The sequence below is a fragment of the Simochromis diagramma genome, unplaced genomic scaffold (genome assembly GCF_900408965.1).
Source record: "Simochromis diagramma unplaced genomic scaffold, fSimDia1.1 OVJJ01000321.1, whole genome shotgun sequence".
Lineage (NCBI taxonomy): Eukaryota > Metazoa > Chordata > Actinopteri > Cichliformes > Cichlidae > Simochromis > Simochromis diagramma.
Window position 1 is genome coordinate 3,623,788 of NW_024386772.1, and position 25,622 is coordinate 3,649,409.

Below are 25,622 nucleotides of genomic sequence, written 5' to 3' on the forward strand. Positions count from 1 at the left end.
GTGGGGATGAACTTTAAACAAGTGAAAAACAATATTTTAAGTTTTTGAAAAACATGAAAATGGCTGAAACAATATTTTTACAAAGATAAAATAAAAATATACAGGAAATATCTGGATTTGTCAGCAATCATCAGATCAGACTGGTGTGTGCTTTGATCCTGACATAATGTGTCTGCACTGCAATACCTGTTCTCAAGTTCCTAGATTTGCCCCTAACGAATACCATCCACATTATTATATTTAAAAATATATTTGTCTCTTTGGTTTGTAAAATTAAAAAAAAAAAATTTAATTTAATAATTAATTTTAAAAAACACGCTGGCATACGGTACATGTGCGGACTGATCATCACCGCTAAAACATAAAAGAAAAGGAAATATGACGTAATTTTTATATGTATTTATATCAGAAGTTAAATGAATCTGAAACTTGAAGATGTTCCAATATCTGAATTATTTTTTCCTCTCATGAAGTGCTTCGCAGCTGATGTAAGGTTCCGTATTTCCCACAGGAATTAAATGCAGCATTTTGTTAATTTTGAATGCAGCTCCCCCTGCTGGTGGGACGCGGCATTAATTATACGTAAAGACGCAGGGGATCCTCCTGCGGGGAAAGAGAAACTGAAAGAACGAGTGTGAGTTCGGAGCAGTGATCGTCGGGAGGAGGTAGGTTCACTGCGGCTGCTTTTTTTAAATAAGAAATAAACCTTGATAAAAACACGCAAATTCATATCTAATGTGGGTGAAATGTGGGAGTTTTCATCAGAGGCTTGATTTAGGTGATTTATTTCCAGGTTCAGAGTAATTCAACTTACTGAGATGTCATCTGTGTGTGGTTTAAAGCAGGCCTGCGGTACATTTTGTTGTTGTGAAGTTTACTTGAGCTGTGTTTTAGCTGTTTGACTCTCAGTCTGTGTCGATCCTCTGTTAAAAACCTCATTTGGCTGTTCAAGTGAGTGACAGTGTGTCACATCTGTAATGTTTTGTAAACTTTTTTTCCAGGTTACTTTCACTATGTCGTCAGACGAGGTGAGAGCTCGTTTTGCTTCTTCCTGTTGTTGTTGTTGTCGTTATTATCAAAGCGTTTTAAACCACACGCGTAATGCTGCTCTCCCTGCCAACATTTATTAAGTGTGTTAAAGATATCTATTAACCCACTGTGTTACACAGCCTGAGTGTAAGGCGTTTACTTACCTTCCGGCATTCCGTGTCTCCATGTTGTGTTTCAGGACTTCTCTCTGGTTCCGGATTCACAATCCGAGGACACCTTGGAGGGGATTAAGGCTTCAATCAAAAACTACGAGGTGCATTGAGAATTTATGAGTGCGGCTTCATTACACTTGGGCAGTTTACCTCCAGTTACACGCAGGGCTCCTAAACTATTCATATGTCTCTGAATACAACCCAGTCCTAAAATGAGATCCAAGTATGCTGCGGGTGCTTCGGTTACTGTGGTCCTTTCTTGTGGAACAAGCTACCTGCTGACCTGAGATCAGTTACATATGTGTGTATATTCAAAAAACAGACTCAAAACCTTTTTTATTTTGAGACAGGCATTCCAAACATACACAAGTTTCATGTTTTCTGTCAGGTCCAGTTCTCCAACTTGTGATTTCTACCTCCACTAAAGAGGCTGTGTGATTAGTCCTGTTTAGTATGGAGCACTATTACCCAAGAGGTTGCATGAACATTTTACCACAGGGGTGGTGTCGCCAAACATAGAAGTGGTTAAAGTTCTGGAGTCAGTCCCGATCTGCATCCTGGACATTTTGGGAATATTATTTACTGTTACGAGAAAGATCAAGAGTGCACATTTTGCATCATATGATCACAAACGTATATCAAACTTCTCAAAAAACTGCAAGTTAGCATTCTGAATCCAAGTTCTCGTTCATCCACGCTGTGGAGGGAACACGCTTTTATCACGAAATCATACAATTTAATTAAACCTTCATGGCTTAATGGGTCAAAAATGGAAGAGTATAATAATGTAGACATAATGTAAAGGAGACTTTAACGTATGTTGCATGAGATGAGCAGCAATTCTGTTTCTGGTGTTTTAACACAAAACAGGAGAAATGTTTACAATAACCAGCAGGCGCTCGGGTGAAAAGAAAACTGAATGTGCAGGTGTGTGAGGTCCACTGCATGTCTCTGTCCAGGTCCTGCCTTTGACCATAGGTTCAGCTTTAAAATCAGAAACACTCCCACTAAAGGTGTGTGTGTGTGTGTTGTTCTGTAAACACTGCAGATTGAGCTGCTGTCTATCTTAGCTGAATGCTCACACACAGATTCAGTTTTGGTTAAATAAAGGCTGAAATACATATACACAGCATAAGCATGCTGTATTTATTAGGAGCAGAAGAACAGAACTCAGAAGAGATTATGTGTTATTAAAATAACTGTTTTAACATTTATTAAACTCCGAGAAGAGTTGTTCTGTTGTTCTGCACAAAATACAACCACAAAAGTTCGTGTTTAAAGAGATGTTACATGTCATGCTGATTAGACATCAATAATAACAACAGCCTGGACTCAGCTCTCCCTCTGTGTCCACAGAAAAAGCATGACCAGCTGGTGGAGGAGACAAAGGAGCTGACTAAAACTATACAAGACCGGCGAGATCTGAAGCAGCAGTTCAAACACCGCACTGACAAACTGACCCAGGATCTGGAAGCTGACAAACGCTCCTACAGAGACCAGCTAGCCAATGAAAAGGTAAAGCATGTGTGACATAAACATGCTTATTTCTCAGTGTTACTCTGAGTTTTTCCACCACCATTTAAAGCACTGCGAATAAGTATAGAGTAAAACCCAAGGAATTTCCTCACTGCACTTCCCCTCAAGGGAAAAATGTTGGTCAGATGGCAGAGGTTCAATAACAGGAAGGAAACAAGGAGTGAAGGGGACAGATGATAGTTATTCCATGAATTTTAAGGTAGCGCCTTTGAAAACAAGGTGGGAGTTAAATATGAAATGGAAATTTTTAAGTGACAATAACTCATAAAAATATATATTAACAATAGGACAAGCAACGCAATGGCATTAAACAACAATTAACAAAATAGTACATGTTATTGTTAATATTGAGTGAATGTAAATACTTGTAATTGCTTTCCTAACAGTGTAAATTAAAAAACTGAATCACTAGAAAACAGCACATTAGAATCCCACAAAACTTCAAATGCTTTTTGATTTCTGCGTCTTCTAGTCGAAGCTGGATCTGCTAAAGCAGGAGGAGCTCAAACTGGTGGCGGAGCTCAAGGAAACTAATGCTGCTATTAAGGATGAAGAGGCCAATAAGAAGCACCTGATGCAACAGGCCGACGTACGTTAACCTGACGGGACACACCCCCCTCTGCAGCCCGACACGCCGTGACCTCACCCCGTTAACCTGTACCTGCTGATTTCAGGTGTTCACCTCTGTACCAGAGAGGGACGTGGTCTTCAAGGGAGCGACTGGAAATGCAAACAACAAGCAAGAGTTTGAGATGAAGCCACATATCGTTTACCCGATGGATGGCGGGACGGCGCTGATTACCTTCGAGGAGGAAGTCGGTGAGTTTTTGCCAGCACTGGCGTGGTTTAGATTTATCTGCGTTTGTTAAAAGGAAGCAGGTGATTATATCTTATTTTTAACAGAAACATTAAAAAGTGTGCATAAAGTATTAAAATGCTAATTTCCATATTTTTATTCGTGCACTGTACCGGAGGAGCTTTGCGTGATTTGCTGTTCAAAATAATCTTTATTTTTCTTACTTTGGGGCTTGGTGCAGGACTTCTAAATTAAACAAGCTGCTTTAGCTCCTCCCCCTTTAACCTTCTGTAGGTGGCTTAAACAGCAGGTAGATGGCTCGCACTCACGTTTTTGTGCCACATTCAACAGAAAAATTCAAAAAGTATGTTGATAAATGTATCTACCTTCAGCTGCAGGGCAAAACTGAGCCACTAGGGGGCCTAATGTCACTTTTCAAAACCAGCTACTAAGCTGCAAGCAGGAAGATGCTTTTTGCATCTTATTTGGCTTTAAACTGGAGCCAAATAAAATTATTAGTTCTTTATTATTAGATTATTAGGGCTCCAAAATGAAATAAATAATCTGCAAGATGAATCTTCAGGCTCTCATCATCACTTTCGGCTATTTACAATAATATAAATTAAATTTAAAATTTAAAATTCCGGCTCTCTCTGTTTCATTTTCCAGTGGCAAGGAAGATTCTGGAACTGAAGAAGCATCAGGTGGATCTGGGAGGAGAGTGCAGCATCACAGTGGAGGCCAGGCCGGTTCATCTGATGCTGCCCAAGCTGGTGGAGGTAAAACAAACGACCACAGCGAATCAAAGATGGCGTCGGCCCAGGTTTAGCTGATCTGCTCACGTGTCCCGTCTGTTCCCGCAGATCGACTCTGAGGTTTCTTCTCAGCGTATTTTAATCTCCAACCTGCCCAGAATGGAGACCGGCACTCTGCTGGACAAGCTGGAGATCCATTTCTCCAAAACTAAAAATGGAGGCGGTGAGGTGGTGGACTGTGAATACCTGTCTGACTCTGAGACGGTGGTCCTCACGTTTGCGGAGAACAACAGTGAGCATCGAATATTTTACCCTCATGTCACAGGGCACAGTTTGTTTAAATGAAACTTCATCGTAGAGACAAGAATAACTCTGTGTTTGGTGGATTATGATGTTCTGAGCTGTGCATATAAAGAGTAATCAGGATTGTTGTTGTTGACCACCAGCTGATGGACTGTTTCTTTTGTATTAGTTGCCAAACGTGTGGTACAAAATGAGTTCCATGACTTCAGTGTCCAAAAGAAGAAGCACACAGTGAGAGTGACGCCTTTCCTCAACGGGAAAATTTCAAACCTGAAGGTAAGCGCATTTATCAGATTATCTGTATCTGCTCTTACTGAAATTCTAATAAAATATATTTTAATAAATTTGAGGGTTTTGTGTGTTTTGCGTGTGTGTGTGGTGGATCGTCCATCAGACCAAGATGACGCAGTGTCCTCGGGCGGTAATGCTGACAGGAATACCCGACATCATGGAGCGGGAAACTCTGCAGGACCTGCTAGAAATCCACTTCCAGAAAAACACCAACGGCGGGGGAGAAATCGAAGCTTTCCTCTACAACCCGCTGGGAGAGCACACCTCTGCTGTGTTTGGAGGCGTCACACCAGACTCTGAGGATGAGGAACAGTAGATCCACCACTGCTGCTTCGACAAAGCTTCAGGGTTAATATCATCTACCAGAAATGAGGACCGGAACTTGTTTTTGTCCCTTGCATGAGGGAAGTCAGCATAAATTTATAAAAGTTATTATTCAAAGGGGATTTTTGGCGTCAGAAAAAGTGGGTGGTAATTTTTCTATGATTGCAGAGACTCAAGTGAAAGTGTATCTATAAAGTATTTAACCTGGGTAAATACTGTGGTATTATAGTCATGCAATACATCTTGATTATATTGCATTTACATAAACTGCTTATGAAACAATTTCCAGTCTTAGTGCAGACAAATGTAAAATATTAAACTGTATGAAATGAAGTTTTTTTCCTGCTAAAATAGAAAAAGAAAAGTTTAGTAGTTGTGCCATATCTCATTTTTTTCTTTCTGTGAAAAAGATGGCGGCGTCCATCTTTAGTTACTGGAGAAGCGTCTGGATTTCTGTATGTAAAGCAACTGAATTACTTATTTTTAAGAAGATTGCCTTGTTGGATGTCGTGGGCTCCATTTTATTGTATTCATAAAAGAATAAAAGTTAATTGTGAGAAAATCCTCTTTGGACATTTGGTGCTTTTTGACACGCTTGTATTTGATAGTGGACAGATAACCCTGACCAATTAAATTATCCAAAGATAAAAAGGCAACTTATAAAGCCAATTTCACACCGTGTCTTTAGGCACTTTGTTACTAGCAGCCTGTCACATAAACAGTAATTTGTTCCCATTTTTTCAGATCAACCACAAAAGATGCCAAAGATAACTCTGACAAGCACGAAATTGTAATTTTGCACCAACAAGGATTTCCCAGAGTTTTTAGCTGAAAACATGCTGTGCATGCAGTCTGTCCTTAAAATTACAAACTAAAAAAAGTGGAGGGGAAAAACAAAATTAAAAAAAAAACCCTGACAGCAGATGCCATGTTTTAAGGGAAAAAGACAATCCAGCAAAGACTTGGCAGAAGACCTGAGAGATCTGGACCTTCAGCCGGTCCATCTACTGCTCACTGAAGCCTCGACACAAACGCTCTTGTAGATGAGCAGCTGTGAAGAGGCTATTCTTAAGGAAAGTGGGGGAAAAGTCAGAGATATTCCAAATTACACAAGAACTGGACTGAAAATATGTGGCAAAAGATCTGATGGAGTGAAGAATCCAAATTTTAAATATTTGGTTTAATCTTTGTCAGTATTTACAGACGAGGCACAATAGACGTACGACAGCAAGCGTCTACAGCCATCTGTAAACACAATGGAGCCTCTGTCGTGGTTTCAGCCTGTGGTCTTGGAGATTTTGTCAAAATTGATGGAATTACAAACACAGAAAAGTACCACGTTCTGATCCATCTGGAAAGCATCAGGGTTTGACCTCCTCGGAGTCTGGACGTATGAGATCATCTTGACAGGATGGAACAACTTGCAGAGGTCTGAATGTCCGGCCACAAGCCTGAAGAATTCATTCTGAAGACTACTTAAAGAAATCACAAGAACGCGCACCTACGACAGTTCAGGATGTGTTGAGGAATAAAGACGGTCACAGCAAACATTGACTTTCAAGCTTGTTAGAATTGTTCCAACTCTGTTTTTGTCTTACAGAACGCAAAAGCTTTGCACAATAACACGACAGACATTCACCAGCCACTTTATCAGGTGCACACATTCAACTGCTTGTTAATGCTGCTGATGGTGCTGTAAGTGTGAGGGATTGCATCTCTGTTTGATCGCCACAGCCTGAGTATTGCTGCTCACCACAGTGTACCCATCTTCTAATGGTTCCTTCAGTCACACCACAAAGCTTAAATCATGAATTCATCACCAAAACACTGATTAAATGATTATTATTAATATCATCTAGAAGAACTTTTAATCAAATGCTAAATTTAAATACAGATGATTAAAAAAAAAAACAAACAAACAAAAGGACCCACTGAACTCAACCTGGCTTTATTGTAAAAACAAAAACAGCCAAATAAAGCTAACAGCACATTTAAAAAACAAAACAGATATTGCTTTACATATCCAGCTACATCCCCTAAAGACAAAATCAGCAGCTTTAAATGGACAGATGAAGAAGAAGCTGACAGACAGATCAGGCACTTGGACAGAGGAGACTTACAGCGTGTACAAATATAGCAGAGAAAGTCACAGCTAAACACATGGTGACACAGTCAAGTACTCTGGAAGACAGTCATCCGAATTTCACATCACAACGAGGAGGGAAAATTACAATTTAAAACTCTCTAAAATAACAAGTCTATTTGCTACCGTACAGTATTTCTCAGGAGTGCAGCATCTAACAGTCTCTCTCGTCTGCAGCGTGTCGGCGTTCAGCAGTCCTTCTGTTTGTGCGTGCTGCTGCTTGCTCAAATCTTTTTTTGTGCTGTCAAAGTCTTTACAAATAAAACCAACAAACATTAAAACCCACTCATGATTATTTTCTAAAAGGCCGAGTCACACACAGATGTTACAACTAAGCTCAGTGCAAACTCTGGTGTCCAAGCGACGTGGCCCCATGAAAAATTACAGATCAGTTCGCCAAGTACACGACAATAAGAAATAACACATCCTTACAAGGTTGGCTATTCCAGTTTTGGCTACTCACATGTAACAGTTAAAGGTTTTAGGTTAAATACCACGAGCTAATATCAACTGCTGTTGTGACATTCACCTTAATTCATTTGTTGATGAGTAACAGTGACTACCAAAGTCTTAAACACCAAATACAAACCTGTAGCTTGTGACTACGACACCTGAAACGTGTCAAACTTTGTGCCTGTTTGTTAATGCTGGGCTGATTAAAATGAAAGTACGAGCATCTGAGTGAAGTTTAGTCTGTATTAATGCTGTGAATCATGTTAATATTTAAAATCTCTTTTTTCTCCTCCAACAATTAAAATTTCCTTCGGATTTGATATCGGCAAACGTCGCCGTTAGTAGTACTGCATTCAAACCACCAACTGGTTTTCTGAGACAGTAACATCCGTGAAAGGTGTCCAAAAAGACAGGAAGAGAGAGGCGTCTGTGTCCCCGAGTGACGAAGCAGGAGTGCATTCATTGGATGAAAGGAGTGCGGTGGGTGCGGGGGGAGGGGATGGGTCGCTGTTGGTTGTCCCAAACTGAAATCAGCGGATTAAATGTTGATACAACCGGCATGTGCAAAGTAGCTGTTTAAACAACCAGTGGAGCCCATTCACTTGGTGTGCGTCCGTACTGCAGGAAACACAAGGAAGCAAAAGAGGAGAGGGAAACGAATAAATACAGAGGAAGGAAATGTGGGCGTGAAAAAGAAAATGAATTCACATATAGAAAGTCACAGGATAAGCTAGGCCTGCAACAAGTGCTGTTATTCCAATAGCAGACTGTCATAAAACAAATCATAAATAAATACTCTTTCAATATCATGTTTGACTGATTATTGATCTGAGAACGAAGAATATCTGTCGCACTGATCGACATCAAGGTCGGGTGTGTTAAAGAAAAACAAAACATGCATGGGTGTGTTTTGTGTCTTTTCCCCTCACATAAACTAAACGGGCACAGCCCTGAGGCCTAAAGAGTGTAGCCAGTGCAGAAGAGCTTTAAGCCAGAGTTCTTTTTAATGGCCAGCAGGGGGCGACTTCTCTGGCTGCAAAGAGTTGATGTTTATGGGAATTTGATCGTCCGTGCTCAGTGATCTCAGTGACTTCATAGGCTCGGGTTCTAGTTAAATATTTAATAGAACCTGAAGTCTTTTGTAAACATTGGTCCTTCTACGACTAAAAGGAGAGTTGTCTATAATATGCTCACTGCTCACATGCCACAGTGGCTACGTCCATCTTCTATTCTGTGGGTGAGAGAGTATGCATAGACAATAGCTTCTTGTGACTCAGCATGCACACGTTTGGAGTTTTGGTTCTGTTTACATACACTAAATTTAATCTGAAGCCTAATAATTCTGCACATCTGTGCGCATGCCTTGCTGAAAGAGAACAGTGTGCAGAAGAGGTCTAATGAAAATACTACACATTTCTGCCTTCGTGTGGATACACTTTAGGAATCTGGACCCTGTATTTTTCAGTTCCCTCTTGCTGCCACTTGGAAGCAGCAGCATTCAAGTTCCCTTGATCACTTTAAAGATGCTCCAAGTGCCTAATACTTAGATTTGGGATATAAATGTTGTGACGCTCTTACCTGAATATCAGTAAGCTCTTTGTAGAACCTTTTGGCCAGATCTGGACCGTTCTGCATGGTGGGGATCTGGTACATCTGAGAGAAAACAGAAGGAAATATTGACGTTATTGGTGATTTCCATGGATTCCTCACACCGTCAAACATGAATATTTAAAAATGAACACTTTCCACATGATTATTTGTCCACAAATGTTGCCTGATGACTCAGCAAAGCAGAAAAATTAAATATTCATGTTTGATAATGGGCCACAGGAAACCCCGCAATGTCACTATTACTCATGAAAAATAAGCAGCATCAGAACCAGGAGATGAACTCCCACCTTTCCTTTGTAGAGGAGGCTGCCGACGGGGCAGACGACGCAGGCCGTCCCTGCACCAAACACCTCCAGGACTCGCCCGGCATCCAGAGCTCCAAGCAGCTCCTTCATGCCCATAGTCCGCTCCGTGACTTTAAACTCTCCCTGACAGAAACACACAAAGAAAGAATTTATTTTAATTTTATTTTTTTTATTGCTGCACTACATTCAAAGGTAGAAGTTGGAAATCCCAATCGTAATCTTTCAGCTGGAATGCCTCATTAAATTCCCACCTGGCAACCCGGAGAAGCCCGACCAACCAAAATAATTTGTTCAAGACAATTTCTGAAACTAGGAAACGCTCGTCTGCAAAAAAATGACACCACTGAACATCATGCTGGGAAATGCTAGCAAGCACTGGGATGCTACAAAATAACTAAGACTCAGACTAAAAATGAGACTCCTTTTGTTCTATTTCTGCTTGTCCTGCGTCTGTGCTGGACTTTCAGTGTGGGCGGGGCTCAGGCAGCTGTCTTGTTGACCTAACAGCGGTCTCTTACCCAGGATCTTCCCAGGTCCAGCAGCGACTGTCTGGTCACTCCTGGGAGAATAATGCCATCCAGCGGCGGGGTCACCAGCTCTTTCTCTGCATCCACAGAGGAAAAATTCACAAGAGCAGTTTTAAACTGTGTGAACAATAAAAAGATGACAGGGGGAAAAAAAACAACCAAATATGAACTAAAAGAATCTGACCTCCTTTCTCATTGGTCCAGTAGATAAAGAGGTTCATGGTGCCGACCTCGGTGATCTCCTCATCTTGTCCATACAGCCAGAGGACCTGCTGACAGCCTCGCTTCACTGCCTCGTTCTGCACCGCTATTGTGGGGCCGTAGTTACTGGAAAGAAGTTAAATAAGACAGACAGCCTGATTTATTACATATGAACAGAGCGGCTTGGACTGAAAAACATAATATAAAAACACATTTCTTGTTTGCATTTGTTTTGGTGTAATGCATGTTTTGCACACCAGGTGGCAGTCAGTGGTAGTGGGGCCATACATCTATGAATGGGGCTATTCTGAGGGTGACTCGTGTAGGTGTGTTGCATGGCAGGAAGCACGCAGGTAAGAAGCAAGATACAACATGCAAATAATAAATGAAAACTGCTGATGTCGACAAGACGGGTCAGACATCAGTGCCAACATGCAGCACCGGTGATTTACAAATAAAACTCCACAACATCCTCCACAGAGACTGAAATGAACACAAGAGTATTAGCAGATTTTCTCTCCTCGTTTTTCATTTAAATAACATATTTAGTCATCAATTACAAGCCTTACACCGCCAAGATCACAACCTGTAACCAAAGTAAAGTCACACAATCCAATAATAATTAATTTCAAGAAGTGAGGAAGACACGGTGACATGTCAGGTTTTCAGTCCAAAGAATGATGACAGAGCAACCGTTGTTGTGCACAGGCACCAGCACCCAAAGAAAAGGTGTTTGTGCTGACGAGGAAGCATCCTGTTAATGTCACGACTGTTAGAAGGAACATCGTGAGAACCACAGAACCGCAATCGTTTCTGGATTGACAACAATAAACAATGAACAATGGTGTTAAGAACCCAGCCTTGAGTTGTGCTCGGCTGCCAGCTCTTTCTGAGCGTCACTAAGTTCAAGCTGCATTAGCTTCGAGTGAAGGATACAGACACCCTGACGTACAGCCCTCTGTGATATTCTGCTTTAATGTCAGGAATGCAGAAATGCAAACCGGCTCGACTGACGTAGCAGAGCTGTAGCTCTGTGCTTTGAAATATGTCTCCATGAGTTCAACACAGTGTATGGTGTGCAGTGCAGCGAGGAGTCCCTCAGACATCTACACTGGAGAAACTAAACAGCCACTCCATGAACGCATGGCACAACATAGAAGAGCCACCTCGATGGGACAAGACTCAGGTGTACATATGCATCTAAAGGTCAAAGGTCACTCTTTCGAGGATGCAAACGTTCACATTTTGGACCAAGAACACAGATGGTTTGAAAGGAGAGTGAAAGAAGCCATCTATGCCCACTGCGAACGACCTTCTTCGAACACACATGATAAGGTGAGGCAAGGTCTCACAACGGTTTCACCTGTAACCTCAGCTGATAATGACCCACAGCTTTTTTCACACCTCATGTGGTGATGCAAACAATCAATAGTGGGTCAAAAACCCTTTTAAGTGAAAACTCCCTCAAGGGCTTAAATACCTGAATTCTTCACCTTTCGTCTTAGAACTGAGGAAACGTCTCGAACGAGAGGTGAAACGCCTTCAAGCAGCAGTGCAGACACGTTGTGATGAAAGCACGAATGAGACATTCACAAATCTTCAAAGATAAAATGGATTTGATTCTGGATAAAAGCCTCAAATGATAAAAACAAATAGCTTTAATAAAGGATTTTATCTGCTTGTCTAGTATAAAAATCACAGTCCAGTTCCAACTACACTGCTCGACTGATGTGCTCTGGCTTTAGTGATCATATCTAAAACGTCAGCATCAATCAGGCTCTACTTTCTGTACCAGTAAATGCACAATAACATTTAAACAATCAGCTAAACAACACTGCAAAGCTCTTAATCTACACAGACTAGAAACCTCCAGCTAGGCTGAAAATTCCCTTCAGACCATGCATGAAGTGAGTCCTGGGATCTAAAAGGAAACCTGGATCTGGATTAGTTTCTGATATTTTCTTCAGAGCACTGAGATGATATTTCACAGTGTTTCTTATTTCAGTTTGATATGAATATGTGAAGATATAAGTTAAATTTTGCCATATCTTGTACTAAAAAGTAACCAATAAAATAAACTCCTTAGCAGAGGTAACAAACAACGTAAGCCCACCGAATTACTCTCAGCTCCACTGGAGTCATGTGACTACTGCTGCTAAATCAGGCCCGACAGCTGAAGTGTTTACTCCACTTTGATGGAGGAGAGCAGATTTGTTGGCTTAGCGAATCGAGTGGGTGTTCAGCGGTGTTACGTAATCACGCCGGAGCCGAGCAGGTGCTGATGTAGGACAGCAGGGTCATGTGGAAGCAGGGCCGTGATTAGAGGCTGCATGGAATCAGGGGAGATTATAGGAACGCCGATTTGTCTCCTCAGTCTCGTGATTATTTTTGACCTAACTGCAGATGTTTTCAAAAGCACAGGTGATGGTCCAGACCATTAATGTACCAGCTGAAGCCATTGTACGGTTAATGCTGAATATTTTAAGGCTGATTTTAATGCAAATACACCTCCTAAAATATCACACAAGCTCTTTCCTTTTTGACACTCAGGCCGGCTTTCTCATCTCCACCAGGAAAGTGAATAATCTGCACAGCTGGGCTCCATCCAGATCCACTGCTGAATGAAAACACCGCTGTGGTGTGGAGCACTGCAGAAAGTCCACCTGAACATTACAGAGCCGTGAAGCTGGTAAACTGCCTCCGATTTTTTAAAATACTTTTTAAAAATGTATTTTATACTGTTTTTTTTTAATACTTCTTTCTGCTTGTTTGGGTTCCATATCGTCAGTAAATTAGTTTCAACTTTGTTTACCGGTTTCTCTCAGAAGTCCTTCAAACTCAATTGTGTTGAATTGTTCTTTTTATGCACAAAATCGACTCATAACCACAGCAAGACAGACACCAAATGCACACTTAAGGGTAAAAACTTACCCTCCCATCTTGTAGGCCCCAACACCTCCTTTCCAAGCTCTCACAAACGCAGGGTCTGCCAGCAGGGACACTGGGTTGAAGGACCCCGTTGAAAAGTACGGCCCGACTGGGCCGATGATGACGAAGATCATAGCTTTTCCTGGACGAGACACGCCAAGAGACGGCTGGATGTGAGGTAAGAAAAGACAAGAGGAGACTGTTAATGAGGAGAAGGACATTTCAAGCACATCCTGATTTAATTAACCTGGCTGACGTGGAACCTGCACAGGCCTTTTAGTGAAACTAAAGCTCACCTCGGTTCCAATGTAAGTGGGTCTGATATAGAGGCTGGCATCCTGGGAGTAGGGGACCCACTCCTTGTCGATCTCCACCAGCTTCTTGATGCACTCCAGCAGTTCTCCTTTATCAAACAGCTGCACAGGGAAAAGACATTCAACAGTAAGCTTTCACCATTAATCTGGCTAATATAATATCATCCAAATGACTCTGGCTGTGGTGGAGAGGAGGTTGCTTACAAACTCTTATCCATCTACTCCCGCGCTCTCTGCACTACTTACTTTCTCCGGCAGACGGTTTCATCTTGGCAGCCACGAGGACAGATACTGATCGCTGTCATTACCTCACGCACTCACTTTATAAGCCATCTTATCTGTATAGTAGAGAATTACCTGTTCTCTCATATCATCATTCAGTGTATTTTCACCCTGCACTCTATCACACTGAGCTTCTTTAATGCTGACATTTGCTGGTGCTGGAATGACCAAATTTAAATGTAGATTAGATTAAATGTAATGATCCTTTATTATTTATCCTTTATGTAGTCAACATTTTACAAAGCATGTGACTGCATTTTATTTAGATTTTTATTTACTGAGAGTCTTTCTTCTTTTGCATATTTTTTTACCCAAATTTTCTTATATTTTATTTCTGTATTCTACTTTATTATAAGCTGTACTTAATTTTTTGGCTGCAGTAACACAAGAATATCCTATCTTTGGAGAAATATACATGGGGTAAAATCTTTTCAACACAAAAACACAAAAATTAAACGAGTGTCACAAATTAACATTATAATTCTCTCGCTTAATTTATTCATGACGTGTCAGTGATGGATTCTAGAGGGCATAAACATTTATTGTAAAAGAATAAAGCATAAATAGGAAAACAGCTGAGCCCACATGTTCAGTATCTACGATCCTCCCCGTTTGTCTTTACTTCCAACAGCAGCCAGGCTCTCCTTTGGAGGCAGAACAGAAAGACAAACAGAAGTCTTGTTCTCCAGAAGGCTTTAGATAGCATGACATAGGGCTGGGCGATATGGCCTAAAATTCATATCGCGATATAATCTGAAGCATGTGCAGTAACGATATATATCGCGATATATTCTTTTCTTCTGTATAACGTATTTTCCACACTATAAGGCACACTTAAAATCCTTTAATTTTCTCAAAAATTGAGAGTGTGCCTTATGTATGAATTCTGGTTGTGCTTACTGACCTCGAACCGATTTTGGCGTGCAGAAATCTGTTAAAAAAATGTTTTGATGGATTGTCAGAGCATTACGGCTGCCGTAGTGAGGAGCTTCGCGGAGTAATCTGGGTCCAAAACTCCGTCCCCTTCAGGTCCCAAACGAACACTAAGAGTTAAAAACGGTCTAAATTCTTTCATCTTTAATTAAATCATCAGCGTTGCTGCTTTATCGGGTGTAACGATTAAGTTTAACATCCATGCATCCATGAAAACAGAATTTATTAAATTTAACGGAGTTAGAAGTTAACAGGAAGTTAGCTCGCTAGTTTACACCTAAACATTTCATACCTTGTTCTGACTGAGAGATTTTTGAAACTAATTCAAACGTACAGCTCTGCTACCACTTCCAACATAAATGAAGACAGGAAACTAAACAGCAGCGGCGTTTGCAGGGTTACTGAAGTTGGACTACCTGGTATATAATGTTGTGCTACGTGATTGCTAGCGACACAGCTATGCTAGCATAACATTAGCACAGTGAAGCTGGAGGATGAACGCCAACGTTTTTCCACTCGATAAAAGTTAACGTGACGGATTCTGGTGGTCAGGGACAAATGCAATCGCATAGCAGGATGCTATACACGGGCCAAACTTCAGTCAGGAGAACAACTAAGATTATTCATCCACAATACGAGGTTAGTTATTAATATACTGCAACAACATGGGAATAGAGCAGCTGCGAGAGAATTCAACATTAATGAATCAATGTTACGGAAGTGGAGGAAGCGCAGTTTTTGGCTTTCCCCATATTTCAAAAGTGCTTCATCTCTTTGCAGCCGCTGCGACGCTTTCGACCAAAACAGGCGCAGCTTGATGACATCATCGATAGAGCGATATAGTCAAACTCTCTATCGTTGGCCAAATTTATATCGTTTCTATCGTATATCGTTTATATCGCCCACCTCTAGCGTGACACTTTCAAGACTCTTCCAAATACATATATATTGCATACTCACAGTATCTTAGTTATACTCAAAGTTTGTTTCCCCTGTGAAACAGTTTCACAATAATGAAGTGTGAACTCTGGTACCAGGACATCAGGAGGGTGTGTAAAAAACACGTTTGTGAAACTGTAAAGATAACCTATTCCTGTGTGGTGGTGGAAAGCTTTAGTTCGTTTCCAGCATAGACGCAAATCCCCTTTGGCGTTGCATCAGGCGGGTTAAAACCCTGCCAAATCAAACATGCACATCTCCCGAGTGTAGTGAGTCTAAGGCAAGGGAGCAGCCAAATGTAGTTTTCTCTACAAGTATACTCAAGTTTGAGCTTTTTAGATCCTTGACAGCACATTTAGACCAACAGCAGCACTGAGATAAAGCAACACAGGGTGAGGTTAAAGCTCATAAAGGCGATGAGACCCAAGTTTGAGACCCAGTTTGAATCATGGAGTTTTTCCACTCCAAAGAATGAATGACCAGCATTCTTCCTGCAAGAGGAATTTTTGGCACTTCCCTAATAAGGTTTAATCCAACCCCTCCCACAAATCTGGTTGCAGTGTTGTAATATGTATTTTACCTGTTTCACTTCCTCAAGTGTAACTGACATTTTGGGAATGAAGAGAAAATGCTCATCAACCTGATCTTTTATCTCCTATCTATTTTATCTTGGGCAGAAATGTGGCTTCGCTTTGAGAAAACGTGACACTTGACTTGCTGCCAGATGAAGGATTAAAAAAGCCTGGATCAACTTTTCTACCAGACCACGCTGTGTGTTTTTGCCAGAGCCGTCCGTGTGCTCAGCAGCCTCGCTGCGCTGACTGGCTTCAAAGAATGAGCAGCGCTTTGTCATGCTGTGCCACAGTCTCTCTGAATAAGGCCTCAGTGTCTCATGATGGTCTAAAATCGCTTTTCTGAGGCGTTTCCACTCTGATTAAAATGATATACTGTGTGAAGGACAAACAAAATACTGATATCAATATATATTGCAAAGAGCAGCCTCCAGGGATAAAAAAAATAGAACCACCAAGAAAACAACCAGACACCTTAAATACCCACATTTACAGCAAAGGTTAGCATGTTCATAACCTATTGATCTGGAAAGAGTATCCTGAAAATCAATGGATGGTATCCATCTTTTATATACAGTCTATGATATATTAGGGTCAAGGTTTCTGATGGTGTGCAAACTCACAGGAAGGCTGCTCCTGTCTGCACTGCGATGCATCCTCTCCATGTTCAGCATGGGTCTGAACAGGCGGATGTGGTTGTCGACGCCACGGTACGCCTTCATGCCTTCAAACAGCTGGAGAAGGTAGAAACAAATAACTTTTGTTAGTTACTATGTAGGTATAGATGAATGTGGCAGTGTTTCCCTTTTACTGAATGGTTATGGCGACTTTAAGCCCATTCTGGCACTGATATTCATCAAATTATCAGGTGAGAGGACAATACCTAACCATTTCATTGGCCAATATGTGTCAGCCATTGGCTGTTATTACAAGTTCCTGGTCTACTGGCTCACTTATATGTTACACTACAGCAGAGGGTGCTGCACCCAGTGAAAATATCATGCATGTTTATGTACTGCACGTTGGCAGAGTGCTCTTTACCTCTATGGAGTAGTGCAGGGCAGAGCTAGCTGGATGCAGCGACAGATTCTGGAAAGGTCTGATCTGAGGAGATTCCCAGCCACCCTTCTCCGACCAGTTGATAGTCAACATGTGGTCAGAGAATTGTTTGCCGAAGAGCAGCGTGGAGGGCTCGGGCTTCGGCTTGCATTCTGTGTTGCGTTCAATGGTGAGACCTGCTGCCTGAGATGGAGACGGACAGGCGAGCCGGACACGGGTGGAGAAAAAAAGAAGGAAGGAGACGGACAAGAGCAGAGCAAGCGACGACAACAGTGATTGTGTTTTTTGAAATTGCTGTTATTGACACAGTATAAGCAAAAGGACAATTGGTGGTGGTTAAACATAGTCAGGTAAGGGTTAACAGATTACTTGGACACAATTAAACAGGTTAAATTAAACTGAATTAAATAATTACAACAGGCACATAGTGAGGGGGACACAGAAATGGAAAGAAACTGTAAATAAAAAGCAACTCGACCAAGCTAAAGAGACAAATCCCTCTAATGAACGTTACTTTCTTCTTTCTGTTACCATCATGTTCTCCATACCAAACCAGCCATTCACAGGCTCGCCAGACTGTAATTCAAGGTCTCACCTGGTGAAAAAAGAAAATGTTAACGGTTTCCTCATTACCTTAAAGGAGCTGGCGAACCGCAGCGAGCCGAAGGAAAAGGGGAAAGTCTGAAGTCGTCGTCCATGGAGTGCCTGCAAGGAATGCATGATGAAACTCTTTGCGAGATGATGTGGCAGCTTTCTTTAAATACCCATCAAAAAGTTTCAAAAAGTTAACAGATAACAGTTTAAGCTCTGATTTCCAGGTGACAATCATTGATCCACGTTTGGGAACACACAGGAAGACTATGTGCAATATTGTTTTTTTTCTGAGGGGTGTGTGTGACTCAGCACCAATCATGTTGTCTGCACATTCCAGAAGGAGACAGTCGTAAGAGCTGTAACCAGAATCAGATCACATGTGCAGGGTGCTCTCTGCAGAATGATATTATGTGGGCAACAAAGGGCTTCAAAATAAGAAGACAGCAACAGCCAACCATAAAAGCTTATTTCATAAAAACCTATCATTAGTTTAGGTACATAAATTATCAGTGCCACTCCTTAACTGGCTTTGTAGATCTTGGCATTCATACTTGGAGTTCACGCAAGGTAACATGAGAAATCCAAAGGTAATTCAGCCCTGGGGTAAGACAGGATGGGATATTATACTTTTACTTATTTAACCCGTATTAAGATCAACTGTCCTGGCAGTTTAATACTTATGGAAGCAATCTTCTAATTAAACTCTTGAAATTTCACATTTTAGTTTACCTTTCTTAATATGGTGCTGGGTTTCCCATATTTTAACTGATTTTAATTTTGCCAACTGAACAGCACGGAGTCTTTCATATATAGTCATCACACAAATGCCCCTCTGTGGTATGAAGCAGCAATTTGGAGCCCTGAGTAATTGAACCACTGGGAGCACATCGACAGCTTCCATAGACTAAATGGAAATAATTAGCCTGACAAGTTCAGGGAAGAAAGAAAACAGAAATTACAATTTGACTGCTAAATCATGACTAGGAAAAAGTTAACCAGTTAGTAAATGATTGCGTTTAAAGTTAACAAGTGTGTTGAAATAAATGATTAAATATCAGTTAAATATTGGGTAAATAATTAATATACACAACTAGATTCTTTCTAACAATAAAAACAATGTTAAACAGTAGAAACATTTGGAAAAATAGTTAAATATTTAAAAAAGCAGAATGGATACAGGGCTAAAACATCCAGGTTGTGCTTCTAAATGGTTTTAACTTTACCAAACTAATAAGTACTGGGTTGTTAATTGTATGCATACAATTGAAACAACATTTAAAGAAGTTTAAAATCTAATTCCAATATTTGGTAGATGACAGCTGGCATTGATAAAGGGCCACAGGGCAGCTCACCTGACAGGCCAGTTCTGGCATGTTTGAAGGTCAAAGAGCTAAACCACTGACATTACAGACAGACAATATAATTATCACCTCGTGTCCATAATTTCTGCACAATGGAGCCCAGGCAAGCATTTTGGCGTAAAGATGATGCAAGATTTTGTCTTTATTGCACAATGAGAGCTTAGCTATATTTTTTCCCCGAGTTGATTTTTGCCACACACAAACCTGATGAATGAAATATATCCCCATTTCCCAAAGCAACATTTAGTTTCTTGCATTCAATTGTGGCATTTAATACAGCAGGAAAGTAACTTATTCTATTCATTCTACATGTAAAACACAAGAGTAATAACGTGGTAGCAATGTACACAGACACTTTGCATTTTCTGTAAATGTGCATCAACTAAAAGCCCTTTAATATTTAAGTCGACGCACAAGACAGACGGACCAAAAACAAGACGTCACGCATGAAAACCTCAAAGTTCCTAAGCAGAAACAAATGATCCCAAAAAACATACAATTTTTTCGTTTCTAAGTGAGCCGAATTTGTTAACCGCCTTTAAGATTAACAATTGCATCTTCTTAGTATTTTTTGGAGTGTTTTTATTTTGACCATAAGCAGAAGACATAAAATCTCCACATTTCTGCATTAAGTTTGGTCTTTTCCATGCTGTACAATTTTGCCACGCTCCGCGCTCGCGCCGAATTCTCCAGTAGCAGTGGGCCAGGATGTTTTACTGGCCTCTTATCTTCTTTAATGATTACCGGCCACCTTACCGCCCATTCAGGTTAATCATTTACCCACAACATCACAGCAACCTGGTAATAAACAGCACACAGACAATCGACTCACCGTCCGGAGGGCTGCCATCTCCGCTACGCCAGTGATGATAAACAACTTTGTTAGTCCGTGTGGAAACAAACGCTCCAAGTCAGCTTGCGTTCCGCTTTGAAATACGAGACCTTCTTGCTCTCCCTGAACCCAGAAGCGTCAGGATACGAGCAGCGTGTGTCGACTTTGAAATATTCAGGATCTTCTATTCACCTTTTCTACCAGTTTAATAATTCAGAAAAAATTACACGTCTCAGAATAACGACACAACGATGTTAGTGTATTAAAAAAAACCCAAATCAATGTAATAATTAGCTCTGCAGTTGTAATGACCGGTTTTATTGGTCAGCAGTCTCATTCAGGAAGTCCTTGGAAGCATGAGGGAAGAGGAAAAAAAAACAAAAAAACAAACAAACCTCTGATTGGGGTAGGCGAAAGCAGGTTATTATAGGTCAGAGAGGCTAGTGCTGATTGGCTAATCATAGGGGAGTGGTTCAGGTCCAGTTTCAAGGTTAGGATGCCAAAATTCTAAGCTTTAAATTTTCAACTTCAAGCACCAAACTAGTTGAAATCAATTAATATAATTGCTTTCCTTATATCCAAAATTATTTAATATTCATTTTAGTCATGTAACCAGCACATTTGCACATATCTCCACCACAAGGACACTCAGGATTGTTAGGACTGGATCTGACTCTTGAAGCCGTAGTTCAGTTCAGCTCCTCCACTGAGCAGCAGGTCAATCCCGGTGCAGAAAGTGGCCTCGGCAGCGAGATATAAAGCAGCCAGTCCACACTCAGCCTCAGTCCCCATTCGACCCATGAGCTGTTGGAGAAGAAAGTGTGTCACTTCTCAGTCCTAGACTGCATATTTCTGGGTGCACTGGGTAAATTCCTTTTGAATTTCAGCTTTCTCAACTCATGAACAGGGAAAACTACAAACCTCCTAATGCGACAGAGGCTTAACAGAGGGTCTCCTATCCTCCATTATTTAGATAACAGGCGTAATAAAAGTGTGAAAATGACAGATCCTAATTTAACAAAACATGTAGACAACAACAACACTTAAAGAACTGAAACAAACTTGTCTTTCACTCTTTTTCTATAAATGCGAAACTAAAAGGAGGTGGCTGTCTAGTTTCTCCTCTTGTATTGCGTCAGCTTCAAACAGGTTTTCTTGCCTGAATCAAAGGAAACCTCTAATGGAAAAAATGCAGCCTGTTACACAAACTCGTTCAGCTGCGATCCAAGACTGAAGGCGTCGATGCTGACTGCCTGACAGAGAGATTCCAGTGTGTGGCAGTTTAGTTTAGCTTTTTCCAGTATATCCAGTGTTCCTCTTATGGGCATGTCCAAACCATCTCAGCCTTGCCTCTCAGACTTTGAGTTGTCCCTCTGATGTATTCATTTCTAATAATGTCCATCCTGGTAATTCCCGGTGAAAAATCTTAGCAACTTCCACTCTCTGTCCTGTTGCACTTTTGGCTTTCAAGCTCAATCTTTCTGCCTAGCGAACCAATAAAAGTTTCCTTCCTTAGTGTCCTGCCTCACATACAACTCACTAAAAGCCTTTTCCTCCTTTGCCACCTGTGTTTGCTGTACACCTAGCCTCCAAGTACTCCTATCAGCTGCCTGCATCTTCTTGACTATCCCGCTTTTTCTCTGCCAAACTCTTTGAACACTTTCCAATACTTTCTCATTCCTCTCCCAAGTGTCCTTGTTTTCATTCCCTCATCACTTCAGCCTTCCCCATCATCTGGTAACTCCTCCCTACCAGCCAGAGCTGTCGACATTCCTCTCTGAATTCTTTACATTTTTCCTTTTTCAACTTCCACCATTTGATCCTCGTCTCTATCTCATGCTGCCTAGCTACAATCTCCCATGACACCACCTTGCAGACTCTCATCTCTGTCAGACACTTGCTCTGAAAAATATCCGCCTTCCTTCTCTCCTTCATATCAGCTAGCTCCTCACATTAAGCCCCTATCTCTGACCTCCACACTCCTGCCTTTCCCTCACTCACGTTGCCTCCTAACACACCTTCCTCCTCTCCTCTTCCATTGTTTTCAGGCAACAGTAGCACAGTTTCCATCAGCAGCCTGCTGACCAACAGCACCAGAGGCGTTCGCTGCCCTGATCCAATGTGGAGATTCTTTGTGATTTGATGATGGCACGGATCATTTTTATTACATTTTAATAACTTTTCATTAATGACTTTGCATAACTCAACTCTTCACTACTAACCAGCCCCCATAATCTGCACGGCTTCTGAACACCTTCCTGAACGTACCTGAGCATTTTCCCCCATTTTAATGGCGGCAGCTGCGTCTGGTGTCTGTGCTGCTAGTTGCTCCCACAGAGGTGTCATCACGTTACCTGGTGAAATGCTGCAACAAAAGCCAGACACTCCGATTAGAAAAAGAAAGGCATTATTAGATTAAAGGAAATGAAATACTTGTAGAATCTCTACAGTTTTTATATCACATCGGAATTCTTCTTTTTATTTATCAGAATCACATTTTTTATTTCACTGTGTAATTATAGTTGTTTGGTATCTTTGTCTTGTGGATTTATGAGAACAGAATGTGTAATTTTGAACTGTCTACTGTAGAAAAGCCCAAATAGTGAATCAGAGCTTATCAATGGCTACGAAATTAAGTTTAAAAAAAAGGGGGGGGGGTGGGCTGATATCAGAAAGTTGGGCTTTATGGTTTGTGGCAGTTATCACAGACAGCAGTGACTGAAGAGAAGTCCAAATAAGAAATACAGATTACGTTTTTCTGACTTCTGCTCCTATCAACCATCTCACAACCCCTCAGACTGATACTGGGACCATTTAAAGAGGCCAACCCTTAGTTTGGGAACCATTGGATGAGCCTAGTTAACTCTATATAAAGCACACAAAGGTAACTGTATTTGAATATATTAGTCACAAGCTGTCCCCTGCGATTCATTAATAGCATAACACATTTTTATATCTTATCCTTGTGATTAAATTGAAATCCAATTAATTTAATCTGGAGATTGAAAATATATCTTCTCCCTAGAAACATTTTTTTTTTTTTTTTGGGGGGGGGGGATTTTTTGCAGATGCCAGTTTGCCTCACCAGTTGACTCTCACATTGTAGCGACTCTCATCCACTGCCATTGCCTTTGTCATGGAAATGATCGCCCCCTTGTGGAGAAAACATCACATTACAATACTATTCTTTTGGGCAGAGGGCTGAAATTTAGGAAACGAGGAAAGAAGCTCACCTTTGTGGCAACATACGGTGCAGCATCTTTCTGACCAATAGTTCCCACAAGACTGGAAATATTGATGATGTTTCCTTGGCGCTCTCGTAGGTAAGGTAACACATACTGCAGAGAGAGCGAGACTTTCAGGTGGTGCAAAGATCCTCTATACATAATGTTTCGATTACTCCAAGAGCTCAAACAGAAATGAAAAGTGTGAAGGGTTTATGTGTTATTAGTTAGTCAGACTGGCTTTGGCTAAAATCAATCAGTCAATGCAAAAATCCTGGAAACTCAAAAGTGATATTACAGGTGGTCTGTAGACACAAGGAAAGGGTAGATTCCATGTTAGGGGTATTCTTGTGTACTTTTAAGACCACTGAAAACATTTTTTCCTATATTGTTTTCCCGCCTGTCGTTTTCAAATAAAGTTATTTTTTATTTATTTCATTCATCAGTGTTTAAATGTATCACTTTAATCCTTAAGGACTGTCTTTGTTACCACCGAAGACAGAAATTATTTGCACCCAAAGCTGTGAAAACGTACTTTAGACGCCAAAAAGTAGCTGACGAGGTTCAGATTCAACAAGTCTCTGAACTCCTCTGCTGTGGTGTCGTCAGTGGGTTTATGAGGAGGGTCTGAAGAGGAAGATTTCAAACACAAAAACAGACAGTAAGCAACACAGCCTTGTTGTCATGTCTCCTTGTTAGTAAAAAAACAACAACACACACACAAAAGACTCACGCCAGCCTGCGTTGTTGACCAGGCAGTCGATGTGACCAAACTGCTCCACTGTGACTGCAATCAGCCTCTGCAGAGACAAGAGGAACCAACAAATGACAAATACACATCCGCAGTGAATGCAGGAGTCACTCTCTGAGTTCAGTGAGATCATCATGTGATCATCATGTGATCATGTGACTCTTTCCATTTCAGACCATACACCCACAAAGCTGCACTTCACCTTTATGTCTTCTTCCTTGGAGATGTCACTTCTGACAAACTTGCACGAGCCTGGCCCGGTCTTGTTAAGCTCCGCCTCTAAAGCTTCACCTGCTGCACCTACGAGACACGTCTGATCATGCCGCAAAACACTGCACCCCATTATTTTTCTTTTCATATATGCTGCTAAAAGTGAAATCGTGTAACTGTTTTACAAAGTAGCAGAATAAAAACAGCCTTACTAACTTTCTCTTCCACAAAACGCCACTTTGGCTCCGTTTTCCACTATAAAAGAACAACAAAAAAAAGACGCAAAAATGTTCAGTGCGCCACTCCTCGCTGCATGCGCAAACTGCCAGCATAAATAAAGACATTTTCATACCAAACACTCTGACAATCCCTCTGCCAATCCCTTTGGATCCTCCTGTGACAACAGCCACTTTGTTGTAGTAGCGGAGGGACATTTTGTCTGCGGTTACGATGATAATGTGACGCAAAGCGGCGCTGCTGTCAAACAGCGGGCTAATAACGGTTACTTCTTACTTTGTCTGCTCGGAGTCATCACAGCAGGACTCCTCTGCCGCCAGCAGAAACGATCAGCCGCTGTCAGCATGTTTGTTTGTAAAGTTCAAAGTGCCACAAAATCATGCGGTTTGCTTTGCTGCGTTCAGGAGGACAGGGATAGTAGGAAATCTATACATTCACAAGAAAACTAGCTCTAGAGAGGGTTCTTGAACTTTTATAATAATTTCCTTTTTACTTCAACTGTGTCTGGACATCTGTGCTTGGGTGCCACTAACTTAGCCGCCCTAAGCTGATGTCATCTTCCTTAGAAACCATCAGTCTGGACATGATTACTTTCGTTCAGTGAAAGGAAGCTCTTCCTACTCCCCGTTATCAAGCACTTGCAGGAATGGGATCGTCTGATTGTTTGGGATCTCTCTCCAATACTGTAGTGTCTTTACCTAACAGTATAATGAACCTGCTTTCCACTAAACTTGCTGATGCTATTATTCTAACGGTTATAAAGCAGATCTCCCATCTTTATAACACTTTGAATCATTGCAGGAAGCTGATTTACTCTGCAATGCTCAGATGCCATTAAATATCTCAATGCTGCTTCAACTTAAAGATCAAGCAGACCTGGCCTTTTGTTAAAAGTATTCATTTTTGTATACTTAATATTAAACGTAATTATTTCATTTC

The 25,622-nt window shown here is 41.1% G+C and overlaps 3 protein-coding genes across 7 annotated transcripts; 1 reads left to right on the forward strand and 2 right to left on the reverse strand.

The window, feature by feature from the left end:
* The first annotated feature begins 557 nt into the window (after nucleotides 1-557).
* Nucleotides 558-5,774, forward strand: ifi35 (interferon-induced protein 35). The gene is made up of 10 exons (XM_040043226.1): nucleotides 558-665; nucleotides 1,002-1,028; nucleotides 1,229-1,303; nucleotides 2,559-2,717; nucleotides 3,211-3,327; nucleotides 3,413-3,557; nucleotides 4,204-4,313; nucleotides 4,398-4,581; nucleotides 4,762-4,868; nucleotides 4,987-5,774. The coding sequence occupies exons 2-10, from the start codon at nucleotides 1,014-1,016 to the stop codon at nucleotides 5,197-5,199; spliced, it is 1,125 nt and encodes a 374-aa protein (XP_039899160.1). The 5' UTR covers nucleotides 558-665; nucleotides 1,002-1,013; the 3' UTR covers nucleotides 5,200-5,774.
* A 1,360-nt stretch (nucleotides 5,775-7,134) lies between these two features.
* Nucleotides 7,135-20,815, reverse strand: bcat2 (branched chain amino-acid transaminase 2, mitochondrial). The gene is made up of 11 exons (XM_040043216.1): nucleotides 20,262-20,815; nucleotides 18,108-18,179; nucleotides 17,457-17,657; nucleotides 17,039-17,149; nucleotides 13,672-13,791; nucleotides 13,379-13,542; nucleotides 10,431-10,573; nucleotides 10,238-10,323; nucleotides 9,702-9,842; nucleotides 9,382-9,456; nucleotides 7,135-8,421 (listed from the first exon to the last, which is right to left on the reverse strand). The coding sequence occupies exons 1-11, from the start codon at nucleotides 20,277-20,279 to the stop codon at nucleotides 8,380-8,382; spliced, it is 1,173 nt and encodes a 390-aa protein (XP_039899150.1). The 5' UTR covers nucleotides 20,280-20,815; the 3' UTR covers nucleotides 7,135-8,379.
* On the reverse strand, nucleotides 20,559-25,049 carry hsd17b14 (hydroxysteroid (17-beta) dehydrogenase 14). 5 transcript variants are annotated; one of them, XM_040043280.1, is made up of 9 exons: nucleotides 24,960-25,049; nucleotides 24,663-24,701; nucleotides 24,439-24,536; nucleotides 24,219-24,285; nucleotides 24,021-24,112; nucleotides 23,495-23,599; nucleotides 23,347-23,414; nucleotides 22,530-22,626; nucleotides 20,559-21,065 (listed from the first exon to the last, which is right to left on the reverse strand). In XM_040043280.1, the coding sequence occupies exons 1-9, from the start codon at nucleotides 25,027-25,029 to the stop codon at nucleotides 20,919-20,921; spliced, it is 783 nt and encodes a 260-aa protein (XP_039899214.1). In that variant the 5' UTR covers nucleotides 25,030-25,049; the 3' UTR covers nucleotides 20,559-20,918. The 5 variants fall into 5 exon arrangements, with proteins under 5 accessions (XP_039899214.1, XP_039899191.1, XP_039899199.1 ...); XM_040043257.1 differs by having other exon boundaries at nucleotides 24,439-24,568; nucleotides 24,659-24,701; nucleotides 24,799-25,045; XM_040043265.1 differs by having other exon boundaries at nucleotides 24,439-24,568; nucleotides 24,659-24,701; nucleotides 24,960-25,044.
* Between the last annotated feature and the right edge of the window lie 573 nt (nucleotides 25,050-25,622).

Excerpts from the sequence above, each read along its gene's own strand:
- ifi35 (XM_040043226.1), top strand. Across the intron at positions 1,304-2,558 it reads CTTCAATCAAAAACTACGAG|AAAAAGCATGACCAGCTGGT; the intron begins GTGCATTGAGAA and ends CTGTGTCCACAG. Across the intron at positions 3,328-3,412 it reads ACCTGATGCAACAGGCCGAC|GTGTTCACCTCTGTACCAGA; the intron begins GTACGTTAACCT and ends TGCTGATTTCAG.
- bcat2 (XM_040043216.1), bottom strand. Across the intron at positions 13,792-17,038 it reads CAGACAGGAGCAGCCTTCCT|CTGTTTGATAAAGGAGAACT; the intron begins GTGAGTTTGCAC and ends TTCCCTGTGCAG. Across the intron at positions 10,324-10,430 it reads CTGGACCAATGAGAAAGGAG|AGAAAGAGCTGGTGACCCCG; the intron begins GTCAGATTCTTT and ends CTGTGGATGCAG.
- hsd17b14 (XM_040043257.1), bottom strand. The coding sequence starts at position 24,880 with ATGTCCCTCCGCTACTACAACAAAGTGGCTGTTGTCACAGGAGGATCC. Across the intron at positions 24,569-24,658 it reads TTTTGTGGAAGAGAAAGTTA|TGTTTTGCGGCATGATCAGA; the intron begins GTAAGGCTGTTT and ends AATGGGGTGCAG. Across the intron at positions 24,286-24,438 it reads CCAAGGAAGAAGACATAAAG|AGGCTGATTGCAGTCACAGT; the intron begins GTGAAGTGCAGC and ends TTGTCTCTGCAG.